Here is a 17,013-nt window from a genome sequence, read left to right on the forward strand (position 1 = left end):
AGATCAGAGGTAGTTATATTTTACAATACAATAGCTAGCCTAGTTTACAATCTGTAAAAGTTCCCGACCAAGCTTTATTACAATCTATTCAAATCACTCATAGTTCTTTTTAATTTTCAGTTTATAGCGTCAACATGTTCAGTATATTTCATGTTTTGCTCTACCTTAATCCTGTGGACTTGACAAAAACAAGCTATGCAAGCTTGAATTTAATGCAGTGTTTAATTTTTAAATGTGTTGCATTACAAATTATTACAAAAAAAAAGTTTTAAATTTGTTTTAGTGTGTTTTCATTTTTTTATGTATTGCATTCTCAGAGTTACTGTCAGGTGGATTATGGTATGAATAAGCATAATGTCTCCTATGGTGCATTTTTGCTTCTGTCAAGTTTTTTACTGCCACAATGCATGCTAAATATATACAGCATGAACAGCTTGCAGAGCGTTTACCAAGCCTTTTATGTACTTGCAGAGAGTATGTTTATGGCAGTATGTTTTAGCACCTGTTGGCATGATGTTTTTGTTGTTGTTGTTTTTCAAGACAGTAATATTATTTGAAAATATACATAGGTATTTACCTTCCCATACATTTTTTTATTATTATTTATTTATTTTTATCTAGGGGCAAGTAAGCAAGTGATGACTTGCAAATAATTAATTACATAAAAATTAAGATTTTTGTAGAGACATTTTTTTCACATTGAAATATTTAGATGCATTACTCATTGTACATCAGCAAACATCCCTGTAATATTTCCTAATTAAAGGAATGTTTCAGGTTTAAAACAATGAAATGTAGTGCTCATGAGATGTGAGACCACTGTTGTAGGTGGATTCATTTTTGGTTATGCATTACCAACATAATTTCTGTCATTGAATTTAATTCGTGTTTTGTTGACGTATTCTAAATTTGAATTTTTATGCAGGTGCAGTACTTAGCCTCATAGACTCCCATTGTATGTACATTATGCCTGATTTTTTTGTTTTTGTTTTTGCTTGTTTAAAAAGAGGGTTGAGTCCAAAAAGAAATGACTTTCAGTGAAAATCATCAATATTTCATGCATGGAGGTGATATTAAACCCAGAACACTCTTTTAAGCCTAATTAAACAAGTTAGAAAAAATAAATGCAGATTTGTTTTTGAACATTTTAAGATTGTTGCTTAAATTACTAAATTGCCCACAAGATTATGCCACAATATGTGATTAGGCCTTTCTTTCCTTTTTTCCCCTTTAAGAATGCCATGTAGCAGTTGGGACAGTGTGGTTATATATAGTCCCAAAACACAGTTCATTGTTCATTAGCTCTGAAGGTTTTAGGGGTCAGTTCATATGTGGGCTCACGACTTCTCATGCTCAAAGGGTCTTTAAAAACTTTAGAGTTTAGGAGAAGACTTAAGAATGAGTTGAGAGATGCGTGGAGTGGTAGACTCCAGAGAAGGAGGTTCCATTATGAGTGTCCAGTCCACTGCTCCTAATGTGCTCCTGCTCTTTGACAGTGAGTCCTGGTGTTGACCTGACCAGGTTCTCTGCAACATTATCCCTCTCTGTTGAGGGGTTCATCTGCATCTGGCATGGGATGAGAGGCACTGAGGGTGCTGATGAACTCTCGAATACTGCATCTGCTTCAGCGGCAAAGGACACTAAGGCTTGAGTGGAGTCATAGGAGCTTTTCTCCGTGTCAACAGAGACGAAGGAATCCAGGTTGTGGTCATGATGGCGGTGAGCTCTGCTCAAAAGCAGACGTGCATCTTCACGGAAGTGTGGATTGAAGAAAAGGTAGAGCAAGGGATTGATGCATGCAGGAAGAGGCAGAAGCACCAGGACGACTGATTTGACAACCTCCTCGCTCACAGGAAAGAGTCCCAGAAGGGAGGAGAAGGTGAGGAAGGCCACGGGGCAGTAGAGCAGGCAGTTGGTGAAGATGAGCCAGGCCACGTGCTTGATCATGGCGCAATCCCAAATGCTGTCGAACTCGCCCTTCATCAGGTCCCAGTACAGTTTGATGTAAGTTCCGGTGATCACCAGGAAACACAGGGAGTTCATCATTATCAGAGCGACCATGTAACCCAACGTGGAAGGTTCGCCGTCCGGCAGTGGTGATGGAATGCAGAGCGGGGTTGCCCCGTACTCCCCGACCCCAATTAGCGGCAAAGTGGCGACTGCCAGCGAAAGTGCCAAGCACGCCACTGCGGCAGCTCTCACACTTCCCAGAGAGGGTGACTTTCCGTAGGCTCGAGCGCACGACACGGACACGCTGCACTGGACTGCAGCCAAGGTCAGGAAGAGTATGGAGCCCTCTGAGGCTAGAACTGAAAGAAACCCTGTTGTTTGGCATCCTGCACCCATTTCCCATTGAGCGCCATGCAAGGCGAACTCTCCAAATGTCCGGGCGTCAACCAGTGCCAGGGTGCCGGTACACAGGCCCGTAAGCAGGTTGGCGCCACTGATGGTGCCGATGATGAACTTAACAGGGGAGAGATAGCTGGGGGATGCAAAGACTGTGATGAGGAGAAGGCTGTTTCCCATCAGCGAGACCAAAGAGATGAGCCACATGCCAAGCCGTACCACCCAACTGTCAAACAGGTTATCACATGGTTTAAATGGACCTGAAGAGGTGAAATGATAAAACAGAATTTAAGCAGAAAGAACACATTTTTCTCTCTCTAAGGTATGTTTATAAAAAAATAAAAAATAAAAATAAACTACTTAAATGTCCTAATTAAACTATTGTCTAATCCTGGCTTAACCTAAGCCATGTCTGTGAAACCAGGACATAAAATATTAAATCTGAGAAAGATTATAGGCCACATTTTCCTTGCCATAAAATATTTTGTACTCTTGTGTGTTTTTCAATGCATAAAATTACACTTTAATTAGTCCTATTAAAATGCAAAAAGAACAGTGACCCATCAAAAAATCTAACCAGAAGAACTGTTGTATAAGTATTAGGTCATAGCTGAAACCAGCTTGCTTTCTTTGATAATTTTTATTTTTATTTTTTTTAAATAAAATTTAAGTGAGTGTAATCAAATAGCGCTAAACTTAAGTGTTGGTGATGATTTGGAGAAGCATGCATAGTTTTGGTGTAAAAAACTATTTGCAAGTATGTCTTTCTTCAGCATTACTTGTTGTTTAGTGTGTTTGTACTCGATGTGAACAGGCCTTTATAGTCTTGATGGCATACAGTACGTATAAGCTTGAGTTCAGATCTGCTGCTGGTTGAATTTACCTGGGATGGGGGTACACTGTATGCTGGTTTGTACTTTGGACTCTTCAATAGCTAACTGGAATTCCTCTAAGTCAAGGTCATCTGCAAGTGAACACATGAAAAGCATGAGGCACCTTTGGTTTGTGCTTATACACCATTATGATTTCAGTGTTCTTCAAGATGACATGATGCACTCAGTCTGGCAGAAGATAAATCACCATGTTGTGGACATCTAGTCTGCTGGAACGGATTAATTTATCTAAGGGCTTTAGCGCCACTCAACACATACACATCTCAGTCGCAACTTTCCATTTCTTCTTCAGCTTGCAATCAATCATCAGGCTTTGTTCGCGTTCAGGTTTTGTTATTTTCCAATAACCCAAATGGTATGTTTTGGAACTTGAATTGTTAATGTTTATCTAATTTCCCATGGAGTGTATTTACGGAGAGCTCCTTTCAAGTCTGAAACCTGATCAGATCGCATCAAGGAATGCATGGAGAAAAGACACATTTTATTTCATCTGTCAAATACCTGCGGTTACTGTAAGGCCCTGACATGTTTCTACTGTGCTAATTAAAGATGAAGAGACTGGCAGATAGAACAGAGCAGATTAAAATAGACACACACACTCTGTGGAAAACTGCTACAAGTGGTTCTTACATGTTCCTTTCATTTGAGGAACGTGTTTGTGTAGGGCCAGTGTTTTCATTTTTGGCTACAGGGACTCTGATAAAAGTTTTACTGTACAAACTTGAGTGACTTGCTACAATACAGTATTGAAGTTTGGAAACCTGCCCCGATAATTTCAACCTAACCAACTGGTTTCTTCTAGCTGTTTGAATGTTTGTTCACACGGTGGAAAGACCATCTCAAGAAGTCTACCTGTTCTGTTGAGTGCAACAGTATTTACATAAGGGATTCTCAAACTCTGGCCCTCAAGATCCAATTTCCTGCTGAGTTTTGCTTCAACCCTAATCAAACTGAAATCAGAGCTCTTGCTTTGATTGTCAAACACTGATCATTCTGCGCAGCGCTGGATCAAGTCAAACACTCCTAATATCTTTAGGATAACAAGAAAATTACAGGGGAGTGAGTTTGGTCAAGGTTAGAGCTCAACTCTGTAGGAAAGTGGTCCTCGAGGCTCAGGGCTGAGAACCCCTTATTTACATGGTACTCCAAGGCACTCCATCAGTCCAGTGTTTAGACCAGGGGTGTCCAAACTCAGTCCTGGAGGGCCTGTGTCCTGCAGAGTTTAGCTCCAAATTGCCTGAACAAACCTGCCTGGAAGTTTCTAGTATGCCTAGTAAGACCATGATTAGCTGGCTCAGGTGTTTATTTGGGCTTGGAGCTAAACTCTATAGGAGAGTGGCCTGCCAGGAAGAGGACTGGACACCCCTGGTGTAGATCTCTGCACATTTTGTATTAAACACACCTGATTGAACTCATCAGCTAGTTAGTAGAGACTTCAACCCTGAAATGGTTGTGCCAAATGAGCAAAACATGCTAAATATGTACTGTTGGGGGTACTCAAAGCCTGTATTGTTTGGGGTACTCAGGAGGCAAGAGAAGAACTAGCCTCCAACTGAGCCTAGTTTCTCCTTATTTCTGTTACCAATGGAGTTAGGGTTCCTTGCCACTGTTGCCTTTGGCTTGCTTAGTTGGGGATACTTAATTTCTGGCAAAATAATACAGTGTGGAAGAAAGTAATAATGAATAATGTGCAGGTTACCAAACTTTTGGCAGGTAGCAGTACTCCAAAGAATACCATGCTATTACTTTGGTAAGTTAAAAGCAATTGTAATATGTAAAATGGTAAAGCAACTTTTTTCACAGTTACAAAACGGTATAATGTTTCCAGATCTGTAGGATGGTCTAGTGAAGCTGTATGACTTACAGTTGTTGTCGGAGTGAATGGGGAACAGGGACAGAGCTTTCTTCTGGAGATCTTCCTCTTCACTGCCCATCTGTTCTTCCCACTGGCTGGCTGTTTTGTAGCTGTTGCAGGCTCCAAAAACACAGCACTGATAGGCATAGGGCATCTCAATGACCCTGTTTCAACGATAGTGACACCATGTATACAATTCTGTTTATATCAGTTGTTTCTTCAGTTGTTCCAAATGGAGTTTGAACATTAAAAATAAGAGCATGTTGCATCAGTTTGAGGAAATATGAAAACTATAAAAGATCCCATTTCAGAGGAAGAAATCAGAGAAGAATGATTCATCAATCTACAAATGACGCATGAAGTAAACTAGCAATACATCTAACCGCAAGGACTATTTTATATGTATTTGGGTCACAGTTGAAACTGTGATTCTCTTTCATTTGCTTTTGCTTAATTGGTTGCTTTTAGGAAATGGTAATACTTGAAATCTCCCATTTTTTTAAGGTGCTAATCAAATCACACAAGTACTTAAGACTGAAGTTTTGGAGTGTCTCCAAATCCCTGAGCAGTTGATGAATCGGGAATCTCTGTATTGCAAATATTGAGGTATCTTGAAATAATCTTTCCGCTTGTCAGATGACTTGCTTTGAGCCAGATATTCTAGGAAACTTAACAAACAGAAACCGTTTATTCGTACCAATGAACAGAATGTTCCTTGAGCAACATATTATCTTGAAACTGTCAATTCTATAAACAGTTGAACGTTTCTCTGAAAACAAAGCAAAACCTTCATGTGTTTTTCAGCTATTCAAGGCATTTGTGTTGTGGGAATTAAGAACCACATACACTTGTGAATTTTCTTTGATGGTTTAACATGAAAGTGTTTTAATCTGTTGTGCGGGATGGCGGAGTTGATTGATTTTTTGGGGTTATTGGTTACCACAAATGTACCTTATGTTGGGGAAGTCCTCTTCTCTGAAGGAACGCGAGAGTGCCTTGTTTCCTTTCAGTTTAAGATGAGTGAGACTTGTTAGCCCAGTGAGCGGGAGACTGCTCAATCGGTTCCCAGTGAGATCTCTGGATGGAGATAGAAGATTAGCATGTGTAAATAAAAATAACTTGCAGATGGAGCCACACTTGAAGTATCTACTTAAAATGTCCCACATCACATAAATAGTTTAAACATTTGCCAACATTGTGTTTCAGGGATCTTCAGTTGGAAATCATAGTAGCAGAATCATGCATGCGCTTCTAGCATTTATAAAAGTAAAATTGTTACCCCATCAGACATCACATTGAACCATCATATTTTTGTAGTTACTTGTAATCAGCTGGTGTGTCAATGATTTTAGTGGATGTGTGAAGTCAGTTCTCCTCAAGTTCACACAGGTGTCTTACCAGAGAAACCACATATCACATTAAATATAAATGATTTACACTGACATCTGGCAATATATCCAATATATTTCCATTCCACTTTTTGAAATATAAAATAAATGCAACTTGATTTAATATTTTGGAATTCAAACATTTTAGGTCGAAAAACAAATACTTAACGGCGTCCTAATCCAACAGCATGTCTTGATTGGAGAAAGTTTTATTTAAACCGACATGTTTTGGTATACAGGCCTTGAACTTTTAACCCCAATGAAAGCTAGAATGTGTCAGTTTAAATAAAATGCTGCATGTTCCAGGTTCAATACAAGTTAAGCTCTATCGACAGCATCTGTGGCATGCTGTTTATTACCGCAGAAAATATTTTTTGCTTGTTTTTACAACTGAGGGACGAGTCAAAATTATTTTCTGGGGTAATCAACAGCATGCAATAGATGCTGTCGATGGAGCTGTACTTGTATTGAGCCCAGAACTGTCAACAAATACTGCTGGTTTTGACTTCTCTACCAGTGATTTGACTTTTCCATGCATGTTGTTTGCTAGTGAATTTGCACAAGGAAAACTAGAGGTTTATAACTGTTGCAGTATCTACTCTGGTATGACGCTCTACTCGTTCACCGCTGCGCACATTTATCAGCCACACTCTGTCACTCTTTATCAGTCTCCCTCGTTCATTCATCACATTCTTTACCTAATGCTGCTTGCATTTAATCGCCTGTGACTGACAATGCACGTCTTCACCGCTGTGCAGAGCTTTTAACCGTGATTACAACCGCAGACTTTTCAATTTGAGCCAAACAAAGCATTGCACATGGAATCTCTTTGTCTGTGTAAATGGGATGGTTGTGCCAAGTCACAGTTTAATAACAGTTTTTGTACGACTACACAGACATCTAGACTCTGAGGTGTCTAATCTTTATCTTCAGTGCTAAATCTGATGTCATGCATTGCCGCTGATTCGCATAAATTATACTTACAGTTTAATAAGCGACTGAAGAGAGGAAAAGGCATCAGGGTGGACGGTGTTGATCCTGTTCCAGCTTAGATCCCTGTAATGAGAAATCATTCACTCATCCGTACATCTGTCATTTCTCATTTTCTCAGAAAAACAGAAATGTTTTTGCTCAGATCATGACAGCCAATATTAAATATTTTATTATTCTCAAGATCTGATCTTCTCAAGGTCTTGCTCTCAAATTCTTTTAACAATAATCATTATTTAAAGTTTTAGCATGTGATTTTCTGCCTTTTGGTTTTGGTTTTACAAGATGTTTATGGTTAATTTGTGTAGAATGCCTTGGCCTCTAGGGGGAAGTATTGGTGAGCCAATACTTTTTTATTATTATTATTATTTTTATGCTTTAATTAAAAACATGCATGCTCTTGCCACAATATCAGTATTCCCCCAAATTATATATATACAGAAGGGATGACTTTGAAAATTTGAATAAAAAATTGCAATGTTATGTTTTGGAAGTTTAATGCTGAAAGTTTTTTTTTTTTTTTTTTAAATCATAAATATTTAAGATACATTGAATTATTTTTAGTTCAGTAATCAAAGTCACTAAATGATTACGTGAACTTGATTTTTCAAGTCAATCATGCAGTTCGGAAAGGTGGTTTTGACAATGGAATTGTTCACTCAAATTGTTCTGCTAATATAATTTGTATTGAAGTGTGTATTAAATTAGAAAAATGCCAAATAGAGGCACTTATGGCCAGCTGAGCGTGTGTACAGTACTCACAGTGTACGCAGAGAGCTGAGCTGTTGGAATGTGTTCATCTCAATCTGTTTGATCAGATTGTGCTGCAGGCCTCTGCCGAGTCAAAACAAAAGAACTGGCATTACTGCATCACACAAACACACACTATGGCAGACATCATGAACACAATTGAAAGCTTCCCAAATACGGACACTGATGGATTGCTACAGTAATGACTGTCATTTGTCAGGTACTATGTGGGTTATTTAGGGCTCTTAGAGTTATCACAGATATGTTAGTGATATTACTCTATTCCCGTTTCACTAGAGAGAGAGAGAGAGAGATGCCTGAACTCACATCTCCTGAAGAGAGGCACAGTGGTAGAAACTCGGCAGCTCTTCGATGGCATTGTGCGACAGCTCCCTGAAATCAAACACATATAGACTGTCTGTAAATGGAAGATTCCTCATAACTGAAGTGTGCTGTCAGTAAAGGATGCGTAAAACTTTCTTAACAAGACAAGACATCTTTATCTTAAACAGCATGAATTTATATGGAAATACACAAAGTGTAGCCTATAATTAATTTTAATGTAAGGGTACATTTACCTGATAATGTATTCAAAACGGTACAGTTTAAGAAATTTTTCACATACAGATGACAAAAACCATCTCCATTCACACGGATCAGCCAAAACAGCTAAATTGCTATATTATGCATGCCAGGCCTAGGCCAGTAGTTGGCGATATTCCTTTGTTTAAAGAAACACTTTGTGTCTGCATACATACCTATAAACTGAACACTCATGCACATCAAGTCACAGTTTTCACAAATTCATGTTTTTGTAGTTAACATAGAGACAATAACAATAGCATTTTCAAGAAATCGCAATTGTTATTGTGTAAACAACATTATTGTGTAAATGAATGGCCAAAATGTTCTATTTTTTAGTTGAAAATGTTTTTCGTGTAAACACCCCCATAGAATAATCCTTCTGCGCCAGTTTAAAAATTGTAAACATTTTTTTTTCATACAACAATCATTATTTTAGTAGTTCTGACACTTGTAATACAGAAATTACAGATTGCACAATAAGCCTCAATGATGACGCTAAGCATTTCCCATTAAGTCCCAATTGAGGCAAGTCATTTCTCATAGAGCTATCTACTTAAATGTAAAATGACCAAACTGCTTGTATAGACAAATGTTAAAAATCTGGCAATAATGGTATGACTTTGCTTCTTTAGTTCAAATTAGCATGATCTCACATGAGGGTTACAATTTTCCCATTTTTCTACACATGCACCGTCTCTCCCTTATACTGTTTTTGAACAAACGTAAACATTTCTTAATGTTATTTATAGAATTACATTATAATTTGCCCTCCTAGTTACATTTCTTTTAGTGTTTATTTTTGTCTTTATTTTTACCTAATTAGTGTACTGAAGTGTTAATGCAAGAAGAAACCTTGGAGACAGATTAAGTGAATATATATAGAGAGAGAGAATGGCATGTTAAGCAGCTACTTTCCCCAGAGGTCTAATTCTTCATTTGAACAGTTACATAAAGTTTCACACTTCCTGCAGGGGTTTCTCTAACTGAGCTTGCCCACCTTTAAGTGGTTGCTATTATCCATCTAAAACAGAGTTATTAAAGCAAAGCAAAAAAGTAAAAAATTACTTAATTTTCAACTTTTAAATTGTTTGCACAAGCATGGCATAACTGCTAAAAATGATCACTTTGCTCTCTTTGTAAATTTGGCTAAATATCTGCCTTCTGGTGTGTTTTGAAGTTCATGTTAAAAGAGGCTTTTAGGAACTCCTTGAAAGTTTGGTTACATCGAATCCCTCAGGATGAATTTGAACTCCCTTTGCCAGCCCTGATCTTTAGGAATCGTTTGAGGTTTCAGATGTGTTTGTGTGTTGCAGGAGCATATTTGTGTTTGGACACTCACAGCACTCTTAATTTAGGCAGCAGGTGGCAGAGATCGTATGGCAGGCCGGTCAGTCCAGCTCGGGTCAACGTACTGAAAGAAAATCAAAGAGAAGAGTTTGCACTGAAGGTGTGTGTGCCAAACAGGAGACAAACAGAATGTGCATGCACTGCAAAAGATTATAAGAAAAAAAAAATACATCTCATTCTAAGGATGTCCAGACATTTGTAATGGAAAAGTGTATTTTCAGTGTGTTTCAGACCTGTAGGTAAATACAAGGCGCAGTTCAGTTTTTCTCGAAAAATGTAGCTTTCTATCCAAGCTGTATAGGCAAAGATGTAACGATTTCCTTTAAAATTTAGTTTGAGCATCCCATCCGGCACTTAGACAGCCCTTAACAATGACGCGAGATTGGTGCGCAACCAAAACCCGTTTCAAAACCCTTCTCTTTAACTCTAATGAATGGTTTAATGCTCCTTTAGGATTAGTAATCATATACAGGGCTTTATATTAACCGATCATCCACCAGTAAACGTAAGTGCTCGGTTCAGTATGCCTTTGCCCTGCATCAATTTTAACTTTGTACGAAACTCGCTGACATGGTGAGAGTTCAGTAAAAGCATCTCTATTTTGTCAATGGTTATTCCTTTGTCCTCATCGGTGGGAAGAACTTCTGGAAGTCTCTTAAGTGAAACTGATCCTGCGTGAAATGGGGACATCTGATCTCAGACTCACAGAACTTGCAGGCTGCTGGTTCCTTTCAAATCGGGAAACTCTCGGATCTCAGTGGCCCCGTTCAAAGAGCTAAAACGAGATTAGATAACTCATTAGTGAGGATCGTTCTGCTAATGAAGATGTCGTCCAGCAAAACCACAGGGATGTCTACTGTTACCATACACACTTAGCTCTCCATCATCTAGAGGCAATATTATTCCACTTGATTCCATCATCTTGAACACTACCCAAAATCATCAACAGAAGACTTCATATCAAAACAATGGAGGTTGAATAGACTCTCACAGCATTCTTATGCACTGTCTGTGTAATTGGAGAGAGATAAATGACTTTTTATACGTTTTTTGAAAAGCCAAATCTCATATTTTGGCATTTATGAGGTTATAATTGAATCGTGCTGTTTTTTGGAGACAAATTACTAGTTTAATGTTTACTTATGAGAGACGTGATGGCAAGAGGCGAGCAAGATTACAGTATTCATCAAAATGAAAGCGATGATGGAATGGAAATTATACACATTTGCCAACTGGTACTTTAGAGGTGCCTATCGGAAGCCAAACTGCTCTGTTTAATCATGTGTGTGTTATCATTTCACACATAGACTTGTACTTACAGCGTGTGTAACTTTGGCAAGAACTGAAATGCTGATCTGCCAACAAACTGAATGGGATTCTCGTAGAAATGACTAAACAGAGAAGAAAAAGACAACTTTTGTTAGAAACTGAATAGATCATTCTAAATGAGTGACTGTTCCATTTTGACAAGGATATTTACATTATTTCAGGAAAGATTGTATTTAAGCGTTAATAAATGACACAGTGCCATATCCAAATTAAATCTAAATGAATAAAACCTAATTTCCTGTATGCTGAGAGTAACTATTTGTTGTACTGTACAATAAAGCCTGTGTTATACTTTCTGCATGAGTGATCCGGACACGTACACGGACAATGCGAACGTGGACTACTTGTATTTATACTACCAAAGCGTTCTCTGATGGTCCGCTCCACAACAATAATAATCATAATAATAATAAACGTTTTTTTTTCTATAGTACCTTTAAATGTAGATCTCAAAGCACTGACAAAAAAAACAAATAAAACAATACACTGTATAAAATAATACAAGCAAGAAAATGAAAAGAAATACAATCAAAACAACAACAAATAAAACAATATAAAAATAATACAAATGTTTAATTAAAAGCTACCCTAAAAAATGAGTTTTAAGGCGAGATTTAAAAATACTAGGAGTTTTAGCTTGCCTTATCTCAATTGGTAAAGAATTCCACAGTTCCACAAACATGCGAACAAACAATTGCCCAGAATTATTGCACTACTGGCTGTCTTTATATTGTTTTATTGACGGATTGTACAAGTTCGAGTAGCAACGGTATTATTGGGCTTCTTCACACATGTGTGTTTTTTTGATTTGAAGTATTGTGGCGGAAAATGGGAGGTGTGCGTGTGTGTGTTCGGAGAGTGCGTGCGTGCTCTCTGTTGGATATTTTTATGTTATGCATACCATAGTGGACACTCGCGGACACGGAAGGTATAACACAGGCTTAACAGGGATGACAATTTTACAATTCAATTATCTACTGAGATTTTTTAGTGTAACTATTTCTAACTAAAAAATCTTTTTTTTTTTTTTTTGCTATTCAGAATCTTGGTAACAGGGCTGAAATGTAAAACCAAATAAATTGGTAACAGGGTTGACATAACCATATAACTTTTTTCCTTTTTTTTTTACCATGTTTAAACAGATAAAATATAGACAAAATAGAGCTAATTTTGGCTTTATCTCTCCTTTTTTTAAATTAAAATAATTTTATGCCAACTCTGTTACTATCACTAATATCACATATTTTAAAAAAGTACTGTTCAGTAGATTGATTGACATCTTTTGACATGTTTATGTCCATTTTTGTCTATAAGTGCGAAAAAGGTGTGATTATTATTATTATTTTTTAATCTATGGAATAGTACATTACTTTTATAATAGGTAGTTATGTTGGTAACAGGATTGACCTGTGAACTGGAAACACTCTTAAAAACATTAAGAAAAAGGTGTCAAAATATTTTAAACACAATGAAAATCTAATCATATAGACAAACATAGACAAAATAAAACTAACTTGCTTTTACTTTGATCTCTCTTTCTATGTTTAAAAATCTTTAATGCTAACCTTTTTACCATCATAATACAATAAATCTGCTTTGTTGATGTGTTATTTACACATACCATTTGCACATATTTAGACTTGTAAAAGAGGACAAAAAAGGCACCCGTTTGTAAAACGATCCAAATATTTGTCGCACATTTCCTGGTTCGTTGGCTGAGATAAACAGACTTTTATAACATGTCTTTCTGTCACACAGTGTGGCATGTTTAGTCAACAGAGAAGCTCAGAGAAGTTGCTGAGACAAGATACTCACATGGTCTGCAGAAGTGGGTTCCCCACAAACGCTCTCTCGGGAATGGCCTTAATGTTGTTGTTGTGGAAACCCCTGTAAGATGCATGGAGAGTGAGAATATGACCATCTGCACACTTGAACACAGTCCACTATGGGATGAGGAAATCCAGCGATCAAGACCAGCTTTGCAGAGTGCTTTTGCTAACTGCATCTGCTCCGTATAGCCTATAAATTGTAGCGCTGACATGCTATTCGGAGCGGACGCACATTCAACTGCTGCAACAGCTTATAATTCATCATCATCTGCTGTCACTATAAATATAACACACTAAAGTTAATTTATGGCACACACATTGCCAGCCAATTTTAATCCAAAAATTCTAAACAGTCTAAAATAATTACGCATGTTAAATAAACAAGGCTATAAGGTCCTTTTTGGGTACTGAAAATGAATTCATCACCTTGGACAATCGAGTACAGTTGCATTTTTATCTCAAACTCCTCCATAAGCATATGTGAGCCATTTGGTTGCATCAGTTCACATTTGCCCATGTAAACATCCTTTGTATCTTACAGAAACACCTGTCTGGAGGCAGTCCCGCAGGCAAAAAAACACTTTAGGATACTTGAGAAGGAAGGACTTAAGAGCTCATCTCCAAGCATCTGCTTTTTTCAGGAGACTTGTGCTTGAGAACCACATTCTAGGGACTAAGCGGGATTTACAAGGAGCATGAGGCCAGGCCAAGCGGTCCACTTTAAAGGAAGCACACTGACGGGTAAGTTAGTCTCGGTTACTCACAGTTCCTGAAGCTTGGCGAGTGTGCGAATGGCCACGGGGAACTCTTGAAGCTCATTGAAGTTCAATTCCCTAGAGAAAGAAGACCAACCATAAGAGCAGAAGAACTTTGAGAAACACAAGCTAAGAGAAAAAGAACTTGTACATATTGCATAAGACCACCTTTCGAACAACAATTAGCTGTCTCCTAACATATTAGCCCAACTGTTTTGACGTTTTTATTTGATCTTTCATCCTACGTGTCTGTAACATAAGCAAACACTTAAGAACTGTGGTTCCAATCAGTCAAAATCCCTCCCTGTGACCTTGCGGGTTTTCCGTGTTGGCTGCTCCTTGGAGACCAAGACAGCTGTTCTAAGCTAATCTGACATGGCGTGACCTCTCTCCTCTGCATACATTATTTTTGTTGTATGCATTTCATTAGCCTTCTAGGAAACCTGCGTCCAAAAACCGCACTTGAACCAAAACATGGGTGGTTGCTAAGGGCGAGCGGCCTTTACACGCAAGTGCAAGAACAATGTGTTTATGGCCATAGTTTGCATGTTGTTTTCCTTGGATCTCAGCGTTCCTTTTCATCTCTGATTCTTTTGGAGTTTTTCAGAGAATAATTATTGGGAAAATCCTATAATTGAATAGGAGACTTTTTTTTTCCACAAACCTTTTTGCCCAGTAAAGGCAACTGGGCGGCATTAATAGGTGCCTTTGGCCCTGTATCCCCTCGTGAAGGCCCAGGTCTTAGTCATATCGTCCGCTCCCCAAAGTTACAATACCCAATCCTCAATGTGTCTCTTCATACCCATAATTATATGTCTTATCCTTTAGTATTAAGTGTACACTTTCAAAACAGTCCAAATGTTTATATATTTTAGTTTTTTTTTAAAGGGAAAAAAAAGTTTCTGGCAGGTAGCCAGTGCGTTTGAAGTGAGCTTGGTGAATAGGGGTGGACCTGCGTTGGCCGCCATCCAGAATGGGCGAAGCACTTGCTTAATTCCAGTGTGTGGGTGTACATGTGTGTGTTTATATGTGTGTAAGTGTGTCTGTGTTGCACAAGAGTGTTAAAGTGAACTTGGCCTAAGTTTAAGGTGAAAAGAAAAAAATACTTCAGGAGATCCTTGATATATGACAAATTTGCTTAAAGCTGAAGTATTTCTGCACCATTAGCATCAACAACCAAATTGCAAAAGTTACACATTTTTGAACACAAAGATAGCTACGCCCCAAACTTATGCCACTGGTTGAACCATTGTTGTTGGGCTGGTTGGCATGCACCACAGAGGCTTGTAAATGCTAAAAATAAAGATTCCAAAAGGGGGTTTTCACAGCGGTGCTATAGAAGAACCATTTTTAGTTCCCCAAAGAACCTTTCTTTAAAAGAACCAATGTTTCATAGTGTGAAGAACACTTTAATAATTCAAAGAACCTTTTTTTCCACTGTGAAAAACCTCTTGTGGATTGGAAAGTTTCCATGGATGGTGAAGGTTTTTCATGGAACCATCGATGCCAATAAAGAATTTATTTTTAAAAGTAGCACTTTTAAACAACATGAGCCATTTCGATTATATGAATGTGAATCAACATCTTTTTATTCATTAGTTCGCTCACTTCTAGTGAGTCATGTAAGTGTTTAAGTAATTTTCTTCAAACACTGCATGGAAATCCACTTGCGCTTGCGGCCTATAAAATGGGCTGCATATGGAGAGACTGGGAACACACTGCTGTGGGTGAGCCGTGCCGCGTGGTCCTGCCATGTCTACATCCTGGTTTTGTTTAGAACATCCGTCAGACTTGTTTGGAGACATTACTTTGATATAGCAGAGAAGAGGAATGACTTTCATTTCCTGGGAAGACCTCATTGTTTAGAACGGGAGCTGTCAGTTACCTCGATTTACAATTCGTCAAACCACGCAGAAGTTTGTTTGAAAGCTAAATCATCAGGCATCATAACAAAACAACACTGTGGTGGCCACTTTGTCTGATGGTTGTGAATGCGTTTTCAGAGATAATTACAGTGATGGGGATTACAGTAGCATCAATAAAAAGATGCACAATGTCGCACAAAAAGATGTCTGAGACCTCCTAAAGAAGGCAAACATGTTTCCATCTGTTGTTTCAAGAAAGCTCAACACTTCCCAAACTCACATGTGCAACTGAACTGAGACAGCTGGCATGATTTCTTCCAGTGTGTCATGTTACATATAAGAATATTTGCCTCAGGAAGATTAGTTTCTTGCTTAGCGATCATTATAACGGTAATTAAAATGCCATTCAATATGCAACATGACTACATATTACAGTTTCTGGGAGCTTTTTTAATAGTATGGAATTTTAATTGTAATGCTTGATACTTAGAAAATACTAACACGTGACTTATTCTTGTTCTTGTACAAAAGAGTATAATGTACAAATGAATCCTAAACTTTATCACCAACAGAAATGGTTTTCAAATTGTTTTTTCATAAGGAACCCCCTCAGCCCAAATATATATATATATAATTATAATTAAATATCATAACAAATTTTCCTAGCACTCTAGCCTTGTATCATTTTTATCATTTTCAAGAGCTTAAATATTTTCTCCTTGAAGCAAATCTTCCAAAAGCCAAATTTATCGAGCATCAGAATCGCCACGGGAGAGTTTCAGCGCACGCTTTCTCAGTGATTGCTTTCAAATGAAGTGTTTCAGTTCAGTGTGTGCAATTCTCAAGACTGAAATCCTTCTCGTAAAGAGGAAAACGTCATCTTTAGCACTTCAGCAGGCTGTTAAAAAGCAGGTGTGAACCTCTCTGTATCCTGGAGACCACCGTGACTTCAGCATATGCTTATTCTTTTAAAGCCAAACTTTCATAGCATGGTCTATGTAATGTCTTTCATACATTACATTACAAATATGCATTGGCTCAGGTTCGTAAGCCCCTTTCAAAATTTCTCATGAATTTTAAT

The 17,013-nt window shown here is 37.9% G+C and overlaps 1 protein-coding gene across 1 annotated transcript in view; it reads right to left on the bottom strand.

Moving 5' to 3' along the window:
• Positions 1 to 17,013, bottom strand: part of LOC109048302 (leucine-rich repeat-containing G-protein coupled receptor 6) — a 75,641-nt gene that overhangs the window by 937 nt on the left and 57,691 nt on the right. Inside the window, exons 7-18 of the mRNA XM_042750194.1 lie at positions 14,077 to 14,145; positions 13,299 to 13,370; positions 11,474 to 11,545; positions 10,861 to 10,929; positions 10,147 to 10,218; positions 8,550 to 8,615; positions 8,235 to 8,306; positions 7,467 to 7,538; positions 6,046 to 6,171; positions 5,104 to 5,258; positions 3,230 to 3,310; positions 1 to 2,606 (exon numbers count right to left, since the gene is read on the bottom strand). The exon at positions 1 to 2,606 is cut by the window's left edge and continues 937 nt beyond it. Coding sequence (XP_042606128.1) covers positions 1,393 to 2,606; positions 3,230 to 3,310; positions 5,104 to 5,258; positions 6,046 to 6,171; positions 7,467 to 7,538; positions 8,235 to 8,306; positions 8,550 to 8,615; positions 10,147 to 10,218; positions 10,861 to 10,929; positions 11,474 to 11,545; positions 13,299 to 13,370; positions 14,077 to 14,145 — 2,140 coding nt within the window. The 3' untranslated portion in view covers positions 1 to 1,392. The remainder of the gene's footprint in view (positions 2,607 to 3,229; positions 3,311 to 5,103; positions 5,259 to 6,045; positions 6,172 to 7,466; positions 7,539 to 8,234; positions 8,307 to 8,549; positions 8,616 to 10,146; positions 10,219 to 10,860; positions 10,930 to 11,473; positions 11,546 to 13,298; positions 13,371 to 14,076; positions 14,146 to 17,013) is intronic.

Source organism: Cyprinus carpio, chromosome B23, assembly GCF_018340385.1.
Source record: "Cyprinus carpio isolate SPL01 chromosome B23, ASM1834038v1, whole genome shotgun sequence".
Taxonomy (NCBI): domain Eukaryota; kingdom Metazoa; phylum Chordata; class Actinopteri; order Cypriniformes; family Cyprinidae; genus Cyprinus; species Cyprinus carpio.